We start from the raw sequence: 19971 nt of genomic DNA, 5'->3' as shown, positions 1-19971 counted from the left end.
TTCCTGGCTCTCATGAGTGGGTCAGTTTACTAAGATCCCAGCAGCTGCACCTGAGAGGCCCCAGGAGGGTAAGCTGGGGGGCCTGAGGACAGGAGGGGCTGGTTTGGCCTCTCACCCCAGGATCTGGGCTTCTCCTACAGATGGGCTAGCGGTGTTCCAAGCCTTCCTCCGCACTGAGTTTAGCGAGGAGAACCTGGAATTCTGGCTGGCATGCGAGGACTTCAAGAAGGTCAAGTCACAGTCCAAGATGGCGGCCAAGGCCAAGAAGATCTTTGCTGAGTACATCGCGATCCAGGCGTGCAAGGAGGTGGGGCTTTGCGCTGGGCCCTCGGGCCCCCATCCCCATGCCCATGGGGTGCCTGGAAGCCTCAGAGAGGAGCTCGGGAAGGGGAAGGGCCAGAGTGACTCTAGGGACCATGTGCCAGGTTGAAGAGGAAGCAGGCTGGGGCCCCGGGAAGAACGGAATCCTGACTGATAACAGAAATGGCCACTGTTGACGTGCTGCTGGGTGCCAGGCACGTGCTAAGCCCTTCACGTATGAGCTCTCACATTTAACCCTCATGACAACGTGTAAAATAAGTTTTAATACTATTTTCATTTTAAAAATGAGGAGACAGTCTCAGAGAGCCTAACAGGTATTGGGTGCTTCCTGTGTGCCAGCTGTGTCTGTTTAATATGGACAATCATGCTTAATTTTCACAACTCTTTGAGGAGTGTACTATTTTTTTTTAATTTTTAAAATTAATTTTATTTATTTATTTATTGGCTGCGTTGGGTCTTTGTTGCGGTGCGCGGGCTTCTTATCGCGGTGGCTTCTCTTGTTGTGGAGCACGGGCTCTAGGCCCGTGGGCTTCAGTGGTTGCAGCATGCAGGCTCAGTAGTTGCGGCACGTGGGCTCTAGGACGCATGGGCTTCAGTAGTTGTGGTGCAGAGGCTTAGTTGCTCCGCGGCATGTGGGATCTTCGCGGACCAGGGGTCAAACCCGTGTCCCCTACGTTGGCAGGCGGATTCTTAGCCACTGCGCCACCAGGGAAGTCTGAGGAATGTACTGTTGCGCTACCCTATACATAAGACGTTTGAGGCTCAGAGCGCTTAAGTGATTTGCTTAAGGCCACACACCTAGATGTGGCACTACTGGGATTTGAACCTGGGCAGCCTGACCCTAGATGCAGTGATTTCGGGCCCTATAAACTCTACTACCCCTACAATAAGTGACCGAGCCAGGACTTGATTCCGCTAACCTGCGGGCCTCCCGTCTGAACCTTAAGATGTGGAGCAGAAGGACTTGGGGGTGAGAGGCTGGGCAGGTCCTGTCCTGGCCCCTGGCCCCTAGGAGCAGCTTCTTGCAGGCAGCCTTGACCATGTCACCCTCTGCCTCCCAGGTAAACCTGGACTCGTACACACGGGAGCACACCAAGGACAACCTGCAGAGCGTCACGCGGGGCTGCTTCGACCTGGCGCAGAAGCGCATCTTCGGGCTCATGGAGAAGGACTCGTACCCACGCTTCCTCCGCTCAGACCTCTACCTGGACCTCATTAACCAGAAGAAGATGAGTCCCCCGCTTTAGGGGCCACTGGGGTAGAGCTCAGCGTTCACACCAGGCGGGCTGGGCCCCTCCCCACCTGCCTCCCTACCCCCTGCGACAGAGGAGGCAAGTGAGCCCCCAGAGGCTGTGTCCGGACAGACAGACGGACATTTGGATGAGAGGCCTGGACCAAGAGAGGCCCAGGCCACTGGAGGAGTAGAGGGACTGGCCCCGTTGGGCCCCCACTGCCCTGGTACGAGGGGGCCCAAGGGCCCTGGCAGGTTAGGGGCCCTGGCTGAGCCAGACCTGGAGCTGCTGCTTCCTGCTGCGGAGACTTCGCAATGACCAAGTTCCTTAAAGAACTGGTTGATGGGCAGGGGGCCGAGGCCTGGGCCCTGGGGCTCTCCGGGGGGGGTCACTCAGACTCACAGCTCAGATCCCCGCCTTGAGTTTTATTTATTTAAGCAGCAGTCGGATGCTTGGCACCTCGTCCTGTAATAGGAAACCTTTGCCTCATCAGTTTTCCTAATTTACAAGTGCAATATTTTAACCAACGCCTTGTGAAAAGCCACCTTGCGAAGAAGGTGGGCACCATTTTCCGGTTTCAGGGGATCTGCTGGTCCCGAGCCCCAGTGGCGGGTAGCTGGGCCTGCTGGACTGACAAGGCCCAGAGGGGCGGGGGCTGCAGTCTGACCTCACACCAAAATCCAGCACCCCTGAGTGAGGGGTCCCCCGGGGCCTCTGGGAAAGCATGGCACCCTCAGACCACACAGCGGCCGAGTTCAGGAGCAAATAAAAGCCCTGTGTTATTTTTTGTTCTTGACCCTTTCTGTGTGTTCCTGGTTTCAAGGCTTCCCAGGGTGACTGGGGCTGGGACGGTTGCTGGGTGGGCTGTCAATCCAGCTTCTTCTCCTCTCTTGCCATCCCTGACAACCGCCTCCTCTGTGCCAGGTGCTCTGCCAGGCTTGTTCTACTTACCATCTCATCTTCACTGCGAGCCTGGGAGGTGGGGGTTATCCCTGTTTTACACATGAGGCAGGTGAAGCCCAGGCAGGTAAGGTGACTTGTCTAAGGTCACACAGCCGGCAAGTGGCAGAGACAGGGTTCAGCCTAAGCCACCTGGCTGCAAAGCCTGCTCTCTGGATTGTCGTCCTCTACCAGCTACTGGATGGAGTCCTAGCTGGGCTGCTAACTGGCTCCGTGACCTTCAGCAAGCTCCTTCACTTCTCTGCCCTGCCACACCCTGAGATTCTAGTGGAACTTTCAGGTAGCACAGGGATGATTGGTGGAGGTGGATGGGGCCAGAATCTCAGGCAGGTTGGCAGCTGCAGGCAGGCAGGCTCACGGAGGCCTTTAGGACAGAGGAAGAGCTGGGGAGGTCGGGCTGGGGGGTAGGGTTCCCAGAGAGTCCCTCTGTGGCCCTGGGGCAGACTTCCCCCTCTGTGCCTAACAGGAGATACAAATTTAGGAAAGGCCTTGTTCGAAGCCACAGTTCAGAGGAGGCCCTGGACCCTCTCACTTAGAGGGGTAGAAGAGAGCCCGGCCAAGCTGCCCCTGATGCCCACACGTTCCACCTGCCAGGGTCCGGAGGCAGGGACCAGGGTGTGGCCTGGGGCGGGGACTGGCTCAGCTGGGCTGACTTAGATGAAGGCAGACCGAGTGGGTGCAGGAGGGGCTGGGCCCCATCTCCTTGGAGCTTGTTGCCTGCGTGGGGTCTTGGGTTCATGTCTGCCCACCGGGACTTGGAGATGCAAAGGATACGGGGCTGTGCAGCCACTCTCCTCCCTGCCTTCCCTTGCTGGTCTCCCTGAGCAAGGCCAGCCCCAGGTTCCCCCCTGTAGAAGGAGAGCATCAGAAACGGTGGTGTCTGGGGCCAGGCATACAGTAGGTGCTTAATAGGTGCTACAGCCTTTTCCCCTAGCACCAGCGTGGGAGCTTCTCCAGGAGTGGGGTTGGGTCTTCTTCCAGGCACCAAGGGCCTGGCGGTGGACCTGGCCATTGAGCCCTGCTTGGCTTTGTAAATGGTGAAGGGCTTTCTCACGGCAGAGCTGCCAGTGCCTCAATGACTCTGGAAGGACGGGGGACAGAGATGTGCTCCTCGATCAGACTGAGAGAACCTCTCAGGTGTCCAAGCCTGAGATTTGGGGACCTAACAGCTGGAAAAAGCAAGGCCCACAGAGGACTGCAACACAACTCCTGTTCCCCAAAATGGTAGCAGCAGAGCTGACGTCAGTGCCTGGGATTTCCGGATCCCAGCCTGCCTGGCCTCGCTGTGGCATCCTCTGCTTGGAGGAGACACTGGGCCATCGAGGAGACTCACCTTCCCCTTTCTTTAGGTTCCAGGGATTCAGCCTTGGGCCAGGCCCTCCACCTCCCCATTCCCAAGTTACCATGGAAACCACCATCCAGGAGAACCAAGTCAGGCAGATGGAATTCCCATTTCGGAAGGCCCCACTGCCTGGTTTCCATTACTCACACATGGGGCCCTTGGCCTCCAAGCTGCTTTGGCTACACTGAACAGCTGGAGAGCAGCCTGGAAAGGCGCCTTGATCCGCCTGCGCTACCCCCGCCTGGGCTCCTGGGGGCCTTAGGCACAGCCCTCGCCGCCTTAGGCCACAGTCCCCTTACCTGTATGTTATCTGGACTGCTCCCCATTTCTTCTTTCATACGTGAGGGAGGAGCAGCCCCCTTGGTCTCCATCTGGGAATCCCAGGCTGGTCGATGTGGGATCTGGGAGCTGTGAGGTCATCATGTCCAGCTCCCTTCCCAACTCACAGATGGGAAGACCGAGGCAGAGGTAGGGAAACAGCACTGTGTAAAGGTGCAAGGCCCAGGCCCTGGAGTCAGTCTCTAGGATTCAGCCCCTGGTTTCACCACTTACTACTAGCTACAAATCTTTAAAAAAAAAAGCCTTGTAGCCTCTCTGCCTCAGTTTTCTCATCTATAAATTGTGCATATTGGCAACTACCTCAGAGTCACAGTGGCTCAGCGAGGTTGTTTGCAGCAAGTTTAGCTCAGTGCTTGGCACAGGGACGTGCTCCTCCAACACGAGAGGCCGTCAGCCACATCATTTTCAGGGTCACGGGGAGGTGGCAAAGCTCATTCTCTACCCTGATTAGTGGACAGGGAGCCTTTAGTCTCAGACCCCAGATCCCTGTCCTTCCAGGAATGGTTTTGCTGGAGGACAAAGCCAGCCTGTTCCGGGGAGTAAGTTAGAAACAGTCTGTCCCTGAACCACTGCCCAGTCTTGGCCTGGCTGCGAGCAGTTGGGGTCAGCTGGCAAATATGGTGTGAAGGGTGGAAAGGGGAGAGGGCACAGTGATGCCACTTGGTTGGATGCCAGTGGGAGGAGATTCAGCACTGGCCTGCCTGTGGCAACTTCAGCTGTTGCTTTATGGACCAGTCAAGTCCCTCATGCTCTTGGCCTCCTGGCCTGGCTGGGGGCAGATATGGCCTCCCAGACTCTCCAGCATGGAAGAGACCATCTGGATCCAACTGCTGCCTGGTGCTTGGGTCCCTTCTTGGGTTTCTACTTGCATCCCTCCTGTGATGGGGAGCTTAATACCTCCTGAGGCAGCTCAAGAGGGCCTGGGAGCCTCTTGGGGGTTCTAAAGTTCTTCCCTGGTGAAGTTGGGATCCTGGGGTGGGGTGGGGCAATGGATGCAGGTCAGCAGTAGCCCCCGCAGGCTTCCTGCCCAGGCAGCCCCCCACAGGCTTGCCCAGCTCTCCCACTACGCTCCTCCCTTCTCCCACCAGACTCCCCTGAGCCCCCTACCCCCACCTCCCTGCCTTGCTCCCCCTGGACCCTTTGCCTAATGTCTCCTCCCTGCATCCCTCCCGCTGACATCCTACCCTAGAAAGTCTCCGATTCACCTCTCTTCCTGCCGAAGCCTGCCCTTAGCCTCTCCCTCAGTGCTCTCAGGCCCTCAAGCAACAGACCCTGGGCCTCAGAGAAGACGCTCCTGTGCTGTTGTTTTCCTTATAATCTGCAACATCTGTGAAACATCTGGCTTTGCCTGTCCTCTCCCTGGCTGGGTCAGGCAGGAGGGAAGGGGGTACCCTGGGCCCCCTGCTGCCGGGGGACCCCTCCCTTGGGTTGGAGGAGACAAGGGGGTGTGGGGGGGGCGCGGAGGGGGTTGAGGAAGAGCCGTGGGGCTGATCTGGGCCTGCTCAGCACGATGGGAGTGAAGGCATAGCTGGGGCTGGGAGAGGGCAGTGCCAGGTTGCAGATAAAAAGTGAGTGATGGCTGTGGCTGCACACCAAGGGCATTCCATGCCTCACCTCCACCAGGCCTCACAGCAGGCCTGGAGAGGCTCTGAGTATTGTTTTCATTTTACAAGTGAGAAAGTTAAGGTTCAGAGAAAGTGGACAAGTATGTGGTGGCTGAGTAGGAACTGGGACCCCAGCCCTAACTCCCAGGCAGCCTCGCCTCCAGGCAGCCTGAGAGATTTGCTGGCTTGGTTCGGGGGCTCTCAACTCAGATTCTCCTTGGCTCGAGGGCAGAGCTTTTCTCAGGAAGGTCGACGAACGGTGGGAGCTTAAGCGTGTGGGGATATCTGGTCCTGAACGTCAGCTCTCAGCAGGGCTGTGTGAGAAGTTGCTTTACCTTTCCGACGCTCAGTCATCTCATCTATAAAATGGGAATGATAATCCCACCTCATGGGACTCTCGTGGACTCAGTGAGATAATGAATATGTGTAAACCCTCAGCACAGGGTCGGCCACGGAGGGTGGCCCACGGAGGGGTGGAGGGAGGGAGGGAGGCCTGGGGCTGCGACCGAGGGATCCAAGAGGTGAGGTCAGGCCCAGCCCCACCAGCTGTGCAGGGGGAAGGGGCCCCACCTCTACTCCACAGCCAGTTTTTAACTAGATGGCTAGTGACTCAAAACAAGGGCAAGGCCCCAAGAGGATGGCGTTGGGCCCCAGGCCCCAGTGGGCTCAGCAGAGTCCTACCTGCCGTTTCAGGGGCAACTGAATAGCACGGATTCTGCCAGGCAGCTGCCCTACCTCCAGATCTGTCCCCAGCTCTCCAGTGGCCTTGGATGAGGCCCCTCCCCTCTCCTGTTGTTTTCTTCTGGTTTTCCTCCTGTCTGAGGACCTTCCGAAGGGGCATGTGAGGGCTGGGATTCAGGCCATGTGTGTTGGTGTATGGGGGGTGTGTGTGTGTGTGTGTGTGTGTTAGGATTCTAAAAACAGGGTTTAGCCACTTTCCCAGAAGACTGGAGGGGCCGGCTTGGATGGAGCAGTCTATTGACCACTGGTCCCTGAGTCTCCATGGGTTCACGCCCCTTGGGACAATGCCCTCCACATCCTCTAGCCAGGCTGGGCTGAGGAAGGATCTGCTGGTTATTTATGCTCCTTCCCTTGAGGTAAGGTCCACGCCCCACCCCGCCTCTGCCACACACACACTGAGCCCAGGTCAGAGCAGTCCCCGCAAGGAGCCCTCTGTCTCTGACACCTTGGGCTGTATTTGCGTTTCCCTCTCAAGTGTTCTTGCAGGAGGACTGGCCCCATCCCTGGAGCCTGTCCATTGCAAGGCAGTGGAGAGCAGTGACCTGGAGCGTGGGCTTTGGAGGCTGACAGACCTGGTTTGAGTTCAGGCTCAGATGCTTATTTGCTGTATGACCTCAGGCAAGTCACCTAATCTCTGAGCCACTGTGTCCTCATTTATAAAGAGGGGGTAATCATAGTTCCCACTAATAGGGTTGTTGTGAAGGATAAAAGCAGCCTGTGAGCTCTCTGCATACAGCCCTTCTGCTCTGCTTTCGGGTCCTTGAACGCACCATGCTCCCTTCCACCTCAGGGCATTTGTATGTGCGTTTCCCTCTGCCTAGAGCACTCTTTCCCTTCTCCCGTACTTGCTAATGATAAGACAATAATAATAGCTAACATTTATTGAGCACTTAATATTTGCCAGGCAGTGTGCTAAGTATTTGACTGACACTTTCTTATTTTATGCGCACAGCAGCGCCATGAGTTAAGAGCCAGTGTTGTTAACCACTACAGTGTAGTGTCCTGAGGATGGATTCTGGAGCCCAGCTCTTCCACTCATTTGTGTGACCTGGGGCAAGTTGCTTCACCTTCTGGGCCTCAGTTTACCCAACTGTATTTGGGGATAGGAATAGCACTCGTACCATAAGGTAGCTGTAATGAGAATTAAAAGGGTTAACACCTGTAAAGTACTTAGAGCAGTGCCTAGCACATTGTAAATCCTATATAAGTGTTTAATTAAATAAAACCGTATTTCTCAGACAAGAAAACTGAGGCACAGAGAGGTTGTGCCTTGCTCAAGGTTACATGCTGACAAGAGGGGGATGGTTTTTGAACTCAGGCTGACTGGGTCCAAGCCCATGCTTTTAAGCACTAAGTTGTATTCCTATCCTGTCTTCCCCTAGAGGGCAGATTAGATGTCACTTCCTCAGGGAAGCCTTCCCTGATAGCCCTGACTGGAGGAGGGCCCTGCTTCCTGCTCACAAAGTGCCTTGTGCCTCTCTTTCATGGCCCTTGTTATAGATGGTAATTACTTATACATATGCGTTCACTTCTTTGCTGTCTTTTCCTCTCAACTATAAAGCCTTTGAGGGTAGGGGCCACGTCTGTGCCTCTTCTTACTGTTTTCCCAGCATTATTACATTGCCTGACACATAGTAAGTGCTTAATAAATACTTATTCAATGGATGGGAGGCATATAGTAGTCCTTAGCATGGTTAGTAGTTACACAAAATAAACTCATGAAAACAGGTAAGGAGCTACTGTATAAGTAAAGATTGTGTTCTGTTGTGAGCGACAGAAAACATAAGATAGAAGTTTGTAGGCTCTCTCGCATAAAGGAAATTGATATATACCAGGGCTAGTATGGCATCTCCATGATCATCAGGAACCTAATTCCTTCTCCTTGGTTGCTTTGCCATCCTCATATTGGAACTTCCACTTCATGTCCACAATGGCTGCTTGGGTTCCAGCCATCACTTCTGCATGTGGGAAGAGTGAAGCGGTAAGAAAGAGAGGGCAAAAGGTGGATGTCAATTACTTCTTAGAGAAGGCTCCCATATGACGCTTTCCTTTATATCACATTGGTCAGGGCTTGGTCACAGGGCCGCACTTCATTACAAGAGAGGCTGGAACATGTAGTCTGAATCCAGATAGCCATGTGACCAGATAAAAACCAGAGGTTCTATTACTTTGGGGTAACAGAAGGGTAGAGTGGATGTTGGGGAACAACTAGGTGTCTCTGCCACAGTCACCAGTGACAGACATCCATCCTCTTAGGGCAGTGGAGAGGAGACATGGCAAGCGGGCATGTACTAGTCAGCTATTGTCTTACTAATGCTGAAAACCAAATCGCTCCAAAGCTCGGTAGCTTAAAACAACAATCATTTATTCTCCCTTATGCTTCAACAAGTCAGCTAGAGTCAACTGATCCAGGAGGAGCTGGGCTGGACTTGGCTCTGCACTATGGGCTGGGCTCGGCTCTGCTCCATGCGCCCCTCCCCACCCCCACCCCGCGAAGGGTCAGCACCTACCTGGGGCAAGTTCTCACTGACATGAAAGCGGGTTTTGTTTTTCAATTTTCAATTTTGAAATAATTATGTACTCACAGGAAATTGTGCAAAGATAGTACAGAGAGGTCCCATGTGCCCTTCACCTAGTTTCTCCCAACAATTACATCTTACTTAATTATAGTACAATATCGAAACCAGAATCTGACATTGGTACTGTGTGTGTGTATAGTTCTGTGTCATTTTATCACATGTGTAGATTATGCGACCACGACCACAGTCAAGATACAGAACTATTTCACCACAAAGGTCTCCCTCAATATCCCTTTATAGTCACACTCATCCTCCACTTCCACCATCCCTAACTCCTGGCAACCACTAATCTGCTCTCCATCTCTATAATTTTGTCATTTTAAGAATGTTATATAAATGGAATCACACAGTATGTGACCTTTTGAGATTGTCTTTTCCACTCACCATAATACCCTTGAGATCCACACGAGCTCTCGTGTGTGTCAATAGTTCAATCCTGTTTATTGCCGAGTTGAGTAGTGTTCCTTGGTGTGGAAGCACAGTAGTTTGTTTAACCATTCACTTACTGAAGGACATTTTGGTTGTTTCCAATTTGGGGCTATTACATATAAAGTGCCTATGAACAATCGTGTAGGGAGTTTTGTGTGCACACAAGTTTTCATTTCTCTGGGATAAATGTCCAGGAGTGCCACTGCTGGATCATATGGTTTAAGTATAGGTTTAATATTTAAGAAGCTGCTAAACTACCTCTGACTAGATGACTGTGAGAGATCTCTGCATCCTTGCCAGCATGTAATGTTGCCCCTATGTTTTATTTTAGCTGTTAATAGGTATGTAATGCTATCTCATCCAGGTCTTAATTTGCATTTCCCTAATGGCTAACTATATTGGACATATTTTCATGTACTTATTGCCGCCTGTATATCCTCTGGTGAGATGTCTTTTGCCCATTTTCTAATCAGAATGTTTGCTTTTTTACCGTTTAGTTTTGAGAGCACTTTACGTGTTCTGTGTATGAATCCTTTGTGAGATATGTGATTTGCAAATAATTTCTCTCCATCTGTAGCTTCTTTTCATTCTCCTAATAGCATGTTTTTCAAAACAAAAGCTTTGGATTTTGATCAAGTCCAAGTTACCAGTTTTTTTTGTTTATGGTTCATGCTTTTGGTGGTATATCTAGGAACTTTTCACCAAGCCCTAGCTCCTGAAGATTTTCTCCAACGTTTTCTTCTAAAAATTTTGTAGTTTTACATTTAAATTCTATGATCCCTTTTGAGTTAGTTCTTGTATAACATGTGAGATTTAGGTTGAAGTTTGTTTTTTGCCTAAGGACGTCCAATTGCTCCAGCATCATTTGTTGAAAAGAATATCGTTCATCCACTGATTTTTATTTTTTTAATAACAGCGTTATTGGGATATAATCACATATACAATTCACCTATTTAAAGTATACAACTCAATGGTTTTTAGTATATTCACAGAGTTGTACAGCCATCACCACAATCAATTTTAGAACATTTTCATCATCCCCTAAAAAATCTCCACACCTCTTAGGAGTCACTCCCTCCCTCATACCCCTTCTCACTCAGTCCCGGGCAATCATGAACCTCCTTTCTGTCTCTACAGATTTGCCTATTCTGGACATTTTATATAAATGGAATCATACAATATGTGGTCTTTTCTGTCTGGCTTCTCTCACTTAGCGTAATGTTTTCAAGTTCATTGTCTTGTAGCATGGATCAGTACTTCATTCCTTTTTATGGCCTGATGATATTCCATTGTATATATCACATTCCAAATATCACACACTATATACCACATTTTATTTATCTATTCATCAGCTGAGGGACATTGGGGTTGTTTCCACATTTTGGCTATTATGAATAATGTTGCTATGAACATTCATGTACAAGTTTTTTGTGTGGAAATATGTCCTCCATTCTCTCGGGTATATACCTAGATTTGGAGTCATAAACTCTTATGTTTAAAATTTTGAGGAACTGCCAGACTACCATTGTACATTCTCACCAGCAGTGTATGAGGGTTCCAACCTCTCCACATCTTTACCAAGATTTGTTGTAATTTCTTTTATAGCCATCCTATCATTGAATTCCTTTTGCATCTTTGTCAAAATCAGTTGGCCATACTCGTATGAGTCTATTTCTAGATTCTCTATTCTGTTTCATTGATTCATGTTTCTATCCTTCCATCAATGCCACATAGTCTTGATTACAGTAGATATATAAGTCTTAAAATCAGGTAGAGTAATTCTTCCCACTTTATTTTTTTTCAGAATTGTGGTAGTTATCCTAGTTCCTTTATCTATCTGTATAAATTTTAGGATAATCTTGCCTCATCTACAAAAAGTCTTCCTGAGATTTTGATAGTAATTGTGTTAAACGTGTATTTCAGTCTGTGGAGAACTGGTATCTTTGCTATGTTGAATATTTCAATCCATGAGCATGGTATGTCTCTTCATTTATTTAAATCTTCTTTGATTTCTTTTGTCAGCATTTTGTAGTTTTCAGCATACAAGTCCCGTACATGTTTTGTTAGATTTACACCTATGTATTTCATTCTTTTTTGGTGATTGTAAATGATATTATATTTCAGTTTCCCCATGTTCATAGCTAGCACATAGAAATACAATGGATTTTTGTACCTTGATCTTGTAACTTGTGACCTTGCTGAACTTACTTAATAGTTCTAGGAGTTTTTTTTTGGTAGATACCTTGAATTTTCCTATATAGACAATCATGTCATCTGCAAATGGGGACAGTTTTATTTTTTCCTTTCTGATCTGTATGCCATTTATTTCCCTTTCTTGATTTATTGGACTTCAGTCTTTACCAACAAATATGATATCAGCTGTAGGTTTTTTGCAGGTGTTATTTATTCATTTAGGAAGCTGTTTTATTTATATAGCATGTTCATTTGCGTATATTTATATGTACATATATATTTATATTGGAAGTTTATTTATATAGGAAGTTGCCCTCTATTCCTAATTTTTGAGATTAAAAAAAATAATATTGGGAGGACTTCTGTATATTTTTTTATTTTTTAATAAATTTATTTATTTTATTTATTTATTTTTGGCTGCGTCAGGGTCTTTGTTGCTGTGCATGGGCTTTCTCTAGTTGTGGCGAGCAGGGGCTACTCTTCGTTGCAGTATGCGGGCTTCTCACTGTGGTAGCTTCTCTTGTTGCGGAGCATGGCTCTAGGTGCGCGGGCTTCAGTAGTTGTGGCACGCGGGCTCAGTTATGGCTCATGGCTCTAGAACTCAGGCTCAGTAGTTGTGGCGCACAACTAAGTTGTGGCTTAGTTGCTCCTCGGCATGTGGGATCTTCCCGGACCAGGGCTCGAACCCGTGTCCCCTGCATTGGCAGATGGATTCCTAACCACTGCGCCACCAGGGAAGTCCCTTGACAATTTTTACCATAAGTGGATGTTGAATTTTGTTAAACAGGTTTTTTAAAAAATCAATTGATATGATCATATGACTACTTCTTTAGCCTGTGAATGTGGTGGGTTACACTGATTGATTTTTGAACCAATCAAATATTGAACCAGCTTTGCATCCCTGGTATAAATTTCATTTGGTAATGGTGTATAATTTTTAAAATATGATGATGTGTTCTATTTGCTAATGTTTTGTTAAGGATTTTTGCAACATATACATGAGGGATATTGGTGTGTAGTTTTCTTTCTTTGTATTATCTTCGTTTGGTTTGGGTATCAAGTTAATACTAGCTTCCTAAAATAAATTGGGAAGTGCTCCCTCCTTTTCTATTTTCCAAAAGAGATTGTGTAGAATTGGTATTAATTTTTCTTTCAGGTGCAAGTGTATTTTAAGTCTCTGTTTGAAACTTGTCTGCTAATATCCCATTGGCCAAAACAAGTCACAGGGCTGTGCCTTATGTCAAGGGTGGGGAAGAATGATCTACCTTCTGTATATTTCACCAGAACTAAGCTCTTCGCTCCAGGCTGCAGGCACCCACAGACCAGTGCAGGCTGGGCTTTTCTAGAACCCATGTCTGCCTGACTGGGCCCTCCCGGGAAGGACTTTTGAAAATGCTGTCTGTATAATATTGATATGCTTGATTTAAGCACAGCATATCCATCAAGCTCCCAACGTACAAGCGCTACAAGGCCTTCCTTACTGAATAATCAGTGATCCAATTCCCAGACTCTGAGTTTAAAAGATAGGATTTAATCTACTCAATTAGGTTGATTTTCATTTTTCCAACAATTTCATTCACCAGCCTCAGGGTGACTACTATGTTTATGTCCATGGGGGGGGCTCAGAAAAGTTTAGAACCTGGCCCCCAAAGACCTCTCCATCCTCATTACCCTCACACTCCATCTCCAGCCTTGTCCCTGCCCACGCATACACACCAGGTAGACTCATTTGCACCCCGGGGTCTTTGCACACACTGCCCTCTGCCTGGAACACGGTTCCCGCCATCTCTTCACATGGCCATCTCCTCCTTAACCTTTGAGACTCAGCTCAGGGGGTGTGTCCTCCAGGAAGACTTTGCTGACTTCCCAAGTCTGGAGGAGGGCTCTTCTCTGGGCCGTCCCAGCACTGTGCTCCAGTGACCCAATCCTGGACTTGCCTCTTCACTTGTCCCTTTCTCCCCTGGACTGTGAGCCCCTGCAGGGCTAGAACTGAGTGGCTGTCTGGGTCCCCAGCACCCAGCCCGGGGCCCAGCCCAGAGCAGGCTCTCGGAAGCTGACAGTTGAAGGCCTGAATGGCTGCAGGCTTGGCGTTCACAGCCCACAGGCAGAGCCTCCGGAGTCCGCCTAATGATACGTCACCGGTGAGAAACCCCCTTCCTGAGGCCTGGAGGGGTGTGCTAAAGGCACCTCTCTCTGTGCTCGCCAGCCCTCTGCTCCTCCCTCAGGGCTGTGACTATCCCTTAGGGAGGAGAACTCAGAGGAGACCCTGGAAGTGAAGGCATCCAGTGCACCTGCCCCAGGCAAGGCGTGGCCTTGAAGGTCAGGAAAGCCTTGCCTGGCATTCAGGGATCTGCTCCACTGAGCCTGAGCTTCCCTTTGAGCCTCCCTTCCTGCTCTCCCAAATAGACTTCCCGGAGCCTCTCACTGTTCTGTTCAGCCTCATCCCTCCCCCTTGCTTCTGCTGTTCCTGCCACCTGGATGCCTTTCCCTGTTTCTCTTTGCTTTGCCTGTTCTTCCAGGCCCTTCCTCCCAGCCCACCGCAAGCCAAGTCTGCAAGTCTGCACTGAGCCTCTGCCCTTTGGGAATTAGAGCCGGCCTCAAATTTTCCACGAAATATTTTGTGGGTGTGAGTTTGGACCTCCCTGAGGGTGAGCTGGGAGCTGGCCAAGTTGGACTTCACCCAGAGTAGTGGCCAGGAAGAGGGGGGGCAACTCCTGATCCCCGGAGGGAGATAAGCAGCTGGACCCCAGCACTCCGGTGGGGCTATTTTTAGCGGCTGGTTCCTGGCGGGCCTGGAGTGGTTTGGGCCTGGAGGGAGAACAATGGGCCACTGAGGCCAGGCGGAGGGCGAATGACAGGGCTCAGAGGCAGGGGAACAGGGGTTGTCTGCCCCCCATGCCGACCGGCAGGAAAAGCTTCTAGGGCAAGGTATTTGTCAGACTTCCTGCGGAGCCAGGTGCGGGGCCAGCTGGGTGATTCCAGAAGCCCGTCCTCATGAGCACCACCACCACCATTTCTTGAGGCCTTTCTGTGGGCCGGACACCATGCTAAGCACGAGGAGTGCCGTCTCCCCTTTCTCAGCCTTGTCGTACAGACGTGGAAACTGAGGCCCGGCTCAGAGAGGTCAGTAACTTACTCACACACAGCAATGAAGAGAAGCAGTAGAGATTCAAACCCAGGTCCTCTCTGTCTCTCCCTCCAGAGGATGGGACGCTGCAGAGGCTTCCACTCCCAGCCCTCCTCGTCTCAGACCCTCCCTGGGCCCCGTGGGCTTTCCTGCCTAGTGGCTCTGACTCCATGAATGACCTTGCGCACGTCACTCGCCTTCCTCGGGCCTCAGTTTACTCATCTGTAAAATGGAGGGGAGCCTTTCTCTCAGGGCTGTTGAGGGCTGAAACAGAGGCCAGGTGGGTGCGCCACAGGTGGGCACCAAGGAGGGAGGAGACATGCATTTTCGGCCTCTCCACTTGCCAGCATTTGCTGACTGAATGAACCCGTGGACCATAGTTCTGTTTATCTCAGGAGGTGTTCGCCCAGGAAATGCCCTCCAAACCTCTCAGGGTCTGGTGGGTACAGGAGGGACAGGTCAGCTCTGTCCAGTGCTTTTGGGGAATTCACAGTCTGAAAGGGGAGACAGGCCCATGAACAGGCGATGAGAGCACAATGAGAGAGGCATCAAAACATCTGTGTCGGCTTCCTTGGGCTGCCCTAAGAGACTGGGAGAGTTTAACCAACAAAAATTTGTTTTCTCACAGTTCTGGAAGCCAGAAGTCCAAGGTCAAGGTGTCAGCAGGGTTGTTTCTCCTGGGCTTGCAGACAGCAGCAGCCCTCTCCCCTTGTCTTCGCACGGTCTTCCCTCTGTGTGCGTCTGGGTCTAAATTTCCTCTTCTGATAAGGACACTGGTACTACTGGATTCGGACCCACCCTGATGACCTCATTTTAACTTCATCACCTCTTCAAAGGCCCTGTCGGCAAACACAGTCACATCCTGAGGTCCTGGGGGTTAGGACTTCAATATAGGAATTTGGGGAGGCACAGTTCAGCCCAGAGCAATGGCCATGTGAAATAACCGATGCAGATGCTTTGCACATCGGCAGAGAGTGAATCTGTCTCAGGTGGGGCCCCGCCGGGGTCTCCAAGGAGCCAACCAGACAGAGTTCTTCATCATAACAGGAAAAGGGGGAGGGGCTCTGAGTGGGGAGAGGGAGGAATTGCCAGAACCCTCCCAGAGGTCAGTTTCCCCCCCAACCCCCTCCAGCTGGTGAGACATTCTCTGGGGTGAGGGGTGGTTGACAAATTCCTGAGAATTACGCTGCCTGCCTCTGAACGTCGACTGAATGTTGTTTTGTTCTCAGCACTGGAATTGCTCTCTGCTGTCTCCAAAACATCCGTAAACTCTGTTTTCCAAATTGACTCTGCACTGCAAGGCCTTTGGGATAAAGTGGGAGTAAGGTGCCTGCAGCTGGGATAGAGGGCAGCCGTAGCGCTGAGAGCAAGGACCGATGAATTGACATAAGACCTACCGAAATCCATGGGGACTGGGGGGAGGACATGCCAGGCTGCTGGGTGGGGACCGAAGTTACCTAGACAGGACGGCAGTGATAGGAGGATTGGGGGCCACCAGGCAGCTCTACTTGGGAAGAAGGCACCTACATTGGCCTGGAGGGGTGGGCATCAAGGAAGGCTTCCTGGAGGAGGTGAAGACTAAGGGGGGTCTTTAAGTGTGAGTCAGAAATTGCCAGAGGAGAGCAATGACATCTCAAGCATAGAATCCTGGGGGGACATAAGCCTGGTGTCTCTGCCGACTCTGGATCACGTCTTGCTAAGCAGTCCCCTGTGGGCCAGGCCTGGACTAAGCTCTTCCCACAGGTAACAAAACCAGGTGGCCATGTGGGACTGGCTGTAGCTAGTGTGAGGGGTGCAAGGTGAAGAGGTGCAGGAGAGAGAATAGTGGGTGCTGGCCAGACCGAGAGGGCCTGGAATGCTGGGTGGCATAAAGGACTTTATGCCAATGGAGCAGAGGAGGGTCAAGTGAGATGTCTGATGGCGGTGGCCGGTGTAGGGGTAGACACAGAGTGGAGAACAGGACCATGGAACTCAGAGTGAGGCAGCCAAGAGGTCACAGAGGGCCACTCCAGGCCCGGTGGTTGGTGTGGCCGCCCAGTGGCATCTTGATAACTGGCCCGCCTGATCCAGGGAGGACTCCATGGTGGCTTTCCAAGAACTGCTGTTTCTCTTTCTTCTGCAGCTTCTCCTGGGGCCAGGAGGGGAGGGACCTTTGGACTGGTCAAGCCCCGCTATAAGTCGTTCTGAGCAGGGCAGCCGGGGATGGGGACAGGACACATGTCCGTCAAGCATCTCCCTGTGCCAGGCCTCTGTCAAGCGCTTCACACACCCACATGCGGTCCCCAACCACCCCAGGAGGCAGCCGTTGTTATCCCCATTTTACAGACGAGGAAACTGAGGCTCAGGGAGGGAGGAGGACTTGCCCAAGGCCTCTAGGCTGGGAAGGCCTCGAATCTGGGACTTTCAGCCAGAAAAGCCCAGCTCCCTTCGGCCCCAGCTGGGCTGCCTCAGTTTCTAAGAAGTAGGGGGTGAGTCTCTAGCAGTTCTTGCTGCCTGGGGATAGAGGGGCTACATGGGTATGAGGGTGCCTGGCCTGGCTGAGCTGCCAGAGAAGGATGGAGAGGTGGTCGGGGAAAGGCCCATCCAATGTCCACCCACTCCTGGCGCCAATTCTGGGCCTACACCTCTGCAGACATGAAAGAAGAGGCTGTGGCTCTCATGGAGCTAAAAGCTCACAAGTGTACAAGTCGCTCCTGATTCCCCTGCCTGATCCCCAAAGTCAAGAGCCTGCCTTCCTGTCTCCAGGGACTTCCTCTCTCCTCCTGGCTGCCAGGGGCCTGCCTTTACTTCTGTTTCCCCCTGAGCCTGTTTCCTCCTCTGATAAAATGGGGTAATCATGCTCCTTTGATGGGTGGGTGTGAGAGGGAAACGAGGCCATGTTTGTAGAGAGCCCAGCTCCCTGAGTGCCTGCTCTGGGCACAGTTGCCGGGACCGCTGTGGGCTTTGCTTGTTGGCTCTGGAACTGAAGGCCAGCCCACTGTGGGGAGGAGGTAGGAGGCTGGGCTCCGGCTCCTACTCTCTGGGTAACACTGGGCTGCAGGCTTCTCTGAACTTGAGCTGTATTGCCTCCATCTCTTTGGACTGGGGGTTTTAGGATTGGGTGTCACCAGGGGCAGAGTTTAGTTCGGATGTTAGGTGGGGAGTAAGTTCGTAACCTCGCCCCTTTCCTTTCAGCTGCTTTCTCTGTGTGTTGTGCTTTCCCTAACAAATTGCCCTGGAAAGATCTCGAAAAGGTGTCATTTTGAAAAGTGTGCCAGGGGAACCCCTCCCCAGCATAGTCCCCCTTCCAGATGTGCTTCTGGCCTGATCACAGCATCAAATACACAAAATACACACAAAATGTATCAAACACACACATCACACACACACCTCCCCTCCCTATACAGCACACATCAAACACATCACACACACACCACACAAACCGTACCACAAATATACACACTACACATGAACATACAAACAGCACATACACAGCACACATACACACACTCCACCACGCATGTCACACACATAGACCATATTCACACACATCAAACACACACATACACCAGCAGAACTCCGGTGCATTTAGCATCTTTTTTTTTTTCTTTCTTTTTTTTGCGGTACGCGGGCCTCTCACTGTTGTGGCCTCTCCCGTTGCGGAGCACAGCCTCCGGACGCGCAGGCTCAGCGGCCATGGCTCACGGGCCCAGCCGCTCTGCGGCATGTGGGATCTTCCCGGACCGGGGCACGAACCCGTGCCCCCTGCATCGGCAGGCGGACTCTCAACCACTGCGCCACCAGGGAAGCCCATTTAGCATCTTTTGATTGAGAAAATGCATTTCAACAAAAGCTCTATGAGTTCAGCGATGCTTTGAAATGGTTTGTATTTCGTTCATCCTGACAGTATCTTCAGACAATTGAAAACCAGCCATTGAAAGATGCATCAACACATCCTTCATTCTGGTCCCAGTTCCTATGGATCCAGGCAGCCCAGTGGGAACGCTGCGCACCCCAGGCTCTGGGGTGTAAGCGCGGGGACCCCTGGTTCAGCCACAATTCAGTCACCCTCCTTCAGTGGGATTTTGGGTCTCTCTTGCTCCGCTACTGTCCTTCGTCTGAGGCATGGCTTCCCTCTCTCCACATCACGGGCTCAAGGCTGTGCGCATGTGTGCGTGAGTGCTGCCATGTCTATGAGCTCATAAACCACTGTCCTGCAGAATCCTCCTTCAGAGAAACTTCCCCGCCAGCTCCACCCAGAAGGCAGAGCAGATGGAAAATTGGAGCAAGCCCCCATCTTGGGTCAGGGAAGAAAATATTCTTTTTTCCCCTTCTCTCTAAAAATATGCCCAGGCCTTTTTTGAGCCTTGATGCAATAAAAACCAGCTGTGGCTCAGAACAGCCCCTGCAGCCTTTGCCTAGGGAGAAGGAAAACCAAAACAGCCACTGGAGGTGGGGTCAATGGCTGTGTCCAGGCGCCAGGCCCAGAAGCCAGCCACCTCCCACCTGGAATTGGGTCTCCAACGGGCACGGAAGTGTCCCTGTCTGTTTGTCCTGGTGTGGGCTCAGGGAACCAGGGATCACTTAGCCCTTCCTCTTTTAATGCTTGGGGCTGAGGATGGGAAGATGACAAGAGGTGGGTGTGACTTGGAGTCTGCTCCCAGCTACCTCTCCATCTCCTGGAGGAGACAGATGGGCACTTGAGTTACCCAGAGCCAACCTAAGGGAGTCTTCTGGTAGCCCAGAGGAGAAGCGGCTGTGTCCGATTTGGGGAGAAGGAAAGTTTCCTAGAGCACGTGACATTTGGTTGGCCTTAAAGGAAGGAGGCAAGCAAAGGTGTTCTAGGAGGAGGGACCAGAATCAGCAAAGGCCTGGGTTACTGTGGGCCAGTGGTTACTGTGTGGTGACCAGAATGTAAGGCAAAGGTGGGGGAACACAGGGAGATCAGCCTGGGGAGGTAGATTGGGACCTTATGCTAGGTGTTCTGTGGGGTGATAGGGAGCCATGGAAGGTGCTTGAGCACAGGAGGGACTTGTCTAGAGGGGGGGCTGCTTGGAGGATATTTGGAGGGGAAGTCTGGTTGCGTAATTGGAGTTGAGGCTTCGTTGGGGAGTCCCTTAAAGAG

At 51.3% G+C, this 19971-nt stretch overlaps 2 protein-coding genes across 2 annotated transcripts in view; one reads left to right on the top strand and one right to left on the bottom strand.

Annotated features, from left to right (window-relative positions):
• RGS3 (regulator of G protein signaling 3) overlaps positions 1-2349 on the top strand; it is a gene marked incomplete at its 5' end in the record, with an annotated part of 127536 nt that extends 125187 nt beyond the window's left edge. Inside the window, 2 exon segments of the mRNA XM_082656624.1 lie at positions 141-307; positions 1383-2349. Of these exon segments, the coding sequence (XP_082512750.1) occupies positions 141-307; positions 1383-1568 (353 nt within the window). The 3' untranslated portion in view covers positions 1569-2349.
• The window catches only part of RNF183 (ring finger protein 183), a gene marked incomplete at its 3' end in the record, with an annotated part of 360397 nt that overhangs the window by 256171 nt on the left and 84255 nt on the right, over positions 1-19971 (bottom strand). The window lies entirely within an intron of this gene.

The sequence above is a fragment of the Grampus griseus genome (assembly GCF_964374135.1).
Source record: "Grampus griseus genome assembly, chromosome: 6".
NCBI classification, from domain to species: domain Eukaryota; kingdom Metazoa; phylum Chordata; class Mammalia; order Artiodactyla; family Delphinidae; genus Grampus; species Grampus griseus.
The sequence above is the reverse complement of the archived record's forward strand: the minus strand, read 5'-3'. Positions and strand labels throughout refer to the sequence as shown.